This window comes from Zingiber officinale, chromosome 8B (genome assembly GCF_018446385.1).
Source record: "Zingiber officinale cultivar Zhangliang chromosome 8B, Zo_v1.1, whole genome shotgun sequence".
NCBI classification, from domain to species: domain Eukaryota; kingdom Viridiplantae; phylum Streptophyta; class Magnoliopsida; order Zingiberales; family Zingiberaceae; genus Zingiber; species Zingiber officinale.
In genome coordinates this window covers 52,405,014-52,408,808 of record NC_056001.1, presented here as the reverse complement: position 1 = coordinate 52,408,808, position 3,795 = coordinate 52,405,014, and the positions used below count along the sequence as shown (strand labels likewise).

At 45.2% G+C, this 3,795-nt stretch overlaps 1 protein-coding gene across 2 annotated transcripts; it reads right to left on the bottom strand.

Annotated features, from left to right (window-relative positions):
- Positions 1–573: 573 nt before the first annotated feature.
- LOC122014414 (putative mannan endo-1,4-beta-mannosidase 9) lies at positions 574–2,873 on the bottom strand. Of its 2 annotated transcripts, none has more exons than XM_042570641.1 (6): positions 2,680–2,873; positions 2,196–2,567; positions 1,834–2,028; positions 1,620–1,742; positions 1,269–1,471; positions 574–1,121 (listed from the first exon to the last, which is right to left on the bottom strand). In XM_042570641.1, exons 1-6 carry the CDS (start codon positions 2,866–2,868, stop codon positions 692–694), a joined length of 1,512 nt encoding a protein of 503 aa, XP_042426575.1. In that variant the 5' UTR covers positions 2,869–2,873; the 3' UTR covers positions 574–691. The 2 variants fall into 2 exon arrangements, with proteins under 2 accessions (XP_042426575.1, XP_042426576.1); XM_042570642.1 differs by having other exon boundaries at positions 2,196–2,551; positions 2,680–2,821.
- Positions 2,874–3,795: the final 922 nt, after the last annotated feature.

Here is a 3,795-nt window from a genome sequence, read left to right as displayed (position 1 = left end):
CTGACACCATTCCTTAACGGGGCGTGCAAATTCATGACATGATAGTAGAAGTTTTCATCATACAATTTGTCTGTTGACCATGCCCTGTTGTTAGCAGTACTAACTCCTAAAAGGATATGGTGAGTTGTCCCATTGTTGGGCCGAGCGGGGGAGCCGCTCGGCCAGGATTCTTCTCCCAGTCGCTTAGGGCTGCTTTTCTCCGTAGTCGCTTGGTTCAGTAGGTCGTCCATTGTCTATCTGGTCGGACTATCATTCACTTGGTCAGTTGTGAGTATTTGATGTTCTATATATAGTAGTCCCGGATGGATGAGCGATCTGCTCAGATGAGCCTTCAGGCCACTCGGCTCGTTGTCACCCGCTCGGCCAACTTTGATGACCCGACGATTTTTTTGCCTTTGACCACTTTAACTTTAACCTCCATGTCAATCGTATTTTTCACTTTTGACTCGTCTTTTGACTCGTCTTTGGTACACTCGTTTTACCGCTGGATCATATACCTCCTTTAAATATTTTTTGAAATTTAGTAGATAAATTGTTGTATAATCTTCTGTTTATATTCAGAAAGAGATCCAAAAAAAACACCTCTCATTATTGTGTTGGTTTTACAGGTATATATAATCGATAAACAATAAATCTTCACAATTAATATTCCCAAAAACCAATTAAATCTGCAAAAAAATATCAATTCAATTCAATAGCTATCAATCAACGAAGGACGATAATCGCTTAGATTGTTGAGCCGGCGGGACTGCATGTCGATGAGGTGTTCGAGGAAAGGGCTCTCCGAGAAGACCACCTCGTACCCGTCCCTCATGTCGTCCATGGCCTCCTCCCCGAGCAGGAGCTGCCAGAAGAGTCCGCCGCGGCATGATCCGCCGCCGCTCGCCGAGGCGTACACGGCGTCGTACACGGAGGCGTACACACTCTGTCGCTCGTCGCCCACGGCGTTCCTCCGGCTGCGCCGCCGCCCGTTGCTGGACGAGGAACTAGCGGGGGAGTGCTTCTTGCCGAACTCGGAGACGAGGAGGGGCATCGAGAGGACGGCGTCGGCGTCGGCGATGTGGGACCGGAGCCAGCCGTCGAGAAACGCCATCTGGGTTTGGTTCGTCGACCACGGCATCCTGCCGCCCACATTTTACAAGGGCATTGTTGCATTGTTAAAAACTTCCAAGGGTTTAAATCAAACAACAGATAATTTTTCCAAATAACCACTGAAATTTTTATTAATACTAAAATACACCTCAATTTGTCTATCCTGTATGGCTTACCATTCATCGGGGTAAACATGGACGGTGGCGAAATCGATTCCCTTGACTAGATTATTACTGATGAAGTCGGTGCCCATATCGTAGATGAGGTTGAATTTTTTCCTATTTGGAGTCGACTGCCCGTAGAACCCCTCGAGACCCACCTCAAGCATGTGATTGTCGTCGATGGATTTCACATACTCCGCCATCTCTTCTATCCAACCCTTCGAAAAAAAATGTTAATACCAGTTAGTTTCATTGACTATCCTTGAGAGTGACCGATCTGATCCTACAGAAATTTCTCATCAGTCACCAGGATAAATAAAAAAACACACGCGACAACCACCCAACATCCTTTGATTAATAATATACCTGTAGTGTAATGCCAGAAAGGTCACTCACACAGCGTGGCTCATTAATGAGCTCCCATGCAAAGATCGCGGGGTCATCCTTATAAGAAAGACCATTAATGATGTTCACTCTGGTTAAAATTGCCTAATCCATACAAATAATAATAAAAATATCAATATTAATTTATTAGATCGCAAACAAATCAGAGTAGCTCTCTGTAAGATCATGATCATACCTTGACGTGATTCTTGTAGTAATCTTTAGTGATGTTACCGGTGTAGAAATCGTCGTCGGAGCTTAGGCAATGGCCTGCCTCTCTTGCCCATTCGATGTACTGCCTTCTTCCCCCGAAGCTGTCGAAATTATTCACCAAACTCAAAATCAAACGGATCTTATATTTGTTGGCCTCCGATATCACATAATCCAAACCCTAATGAATTATAATTAAGCACTAAACGTTAAGACGAGATTATGAGAAGAAAATGAAATAAAGAGGGAAGAAAATGTAAAAAACAAAAAAACGGGGATTCTCTTGGTGATCCACGTGGCGGTTGAAGGAGTCATGTGCATCGCTAGATTGCGCGTGACAGAATCTACCTGAAACACGTCCTCGTTGTAGACGCCCGGCGACGCCTGCAGCGGCCGGAACCCGCCGTCCCTGAACGCCCAGGTCCTGACGACGGTCAGACCGTGCGCGGCGGCATCCCGGAAAGCCGCCCGAACCTTCCACCTCTCCTCCGGGAACGACGCTTTGTACATGAGCCAGTAGGCGTTGAACCCGTTAATCCCTTCCAGCGGCTTTCGGCCGCCGCCCGCGGCGTCCACCACGAACTGCGTCCCGTTCCTCCGCACGAACCCCACGCCGCCGCCGCCGCCATAAACTGCAGTAGCGCCAAATCCAGAAGCCGACAACCCCAGAAGAAGAAGAAGCATAACAAACTCACGAGCCACCACTGGACGATGACGTCCCTCCATGTAAAAAAAAATAATAAAATAACAAGAAGAAGAAGGAACGATCTATTTAAGGAAAAAGTGAAGAGGAAGAATTCAAGTGAAATTCCTTGAGGAAGTGATTGCGTACCGGGATTGAGTTGTGGAAGCTAAGAGCGCTGGGCGGCGGCGTGGAATCCATCGCCGAGTGTAGAATTCTGGGTCGTCGGTGGGGAGCGGTCCATTCTGCGAGCACCACCTCGACGGATGAAGCCTGCTGGTTTATACGTGCGAGAACAGAGTAGTTGCTTGGAACTTCCTCCTTCTTCTTCTGGGCCATTTACACGGGTTGTGGTCTTGTATGGATGCTTTTGTTTGACAACTTGTTAAGGAATCAATCTGGAGATTTGTCGGCATGTCAACTGTCAAGGAGATCTGCCCGCGTGTCAAGGAGATCTGCCAGGAAAAAAAATTAAAAAAAAAGGTAATTAATTAAAGGATTTATTTGTACGTACTCACGATGCTGAGCGCGAGCGGCCGCCCGCTCAGAGTCAGGACGGCGTCCCTCCATGTCACATACAACAACTTGAAGAATAAACAATTTTATTTATGAAGGATAAAACTAGGGGAAAATAAAAAGATGCTTCGTTTTTTTTTTGAAATTGTCAAACGCCATCTTTTCTTGATTTGTTATCAAAAGGGCGGCTATATCCCATATCAGTATATTTTTTATTTATGAAACTATCTTGAGTTCATAGCTTGTTATCTTTATTTTTGCAATTGTTTCAGCGTCATCTGAAAACACTGAACACAGCGGTGGGGAATGTGACTCTGCGCTTAAACAAAACATGTGAAAACTCCGTTTTATCTTATAAAACCAATAACGTCAATATCGGATTATGGAAGGGATCCCGATATTATCCCTCCGATGTTTAAATCAATCATCAGAACAGTAGAAGAATAGTAGAAACTGTAGCAATAAGAACATGATCACAAATAACACATACCTCCTCCGGTACATGAACCTCCCTTTATATAGTGGTCCTGTATCATACGTACACACTTCTTAAAGCGCGTATATGTTTCCCCATTTTTCTTATAAAAAGACAAGTCAGAAAAGTGTCTATGACACTATTCCTTAACAGGGCATGCAAATCCCTGATATGACAGTGGAAGCTTCCGTCGTACGATTTGTCTATTGACTATGCTATGTTATTAGCAGCACCAACTCCCAGAAGGATACGATGAGCTAAGCAAGGAGTCTCAC

Coding starts and splice junctions, on each gene's coding strand:
- LOC122014414 (XM_042570641.1), bottom strand. CDS start 2,868: ATGGCCCAGAAGAAGAAGGAGGAAGTTCCAAGCAACTACTCTGTTCTC. Junction 2,029..2,195: donor ACAACGAGGACGTGTTTCAG/GTAGATTCTGTC, acceptor ATAATTCATTAG/GGTTTGGATTATGTGATATC. Junction 1,743..1,833: donor ACTACAAGAATCACGTCAAG/GTATGATCATGA, acceptor TGTATGGATTAG/GCAATTTTAACCAGAGTGAA.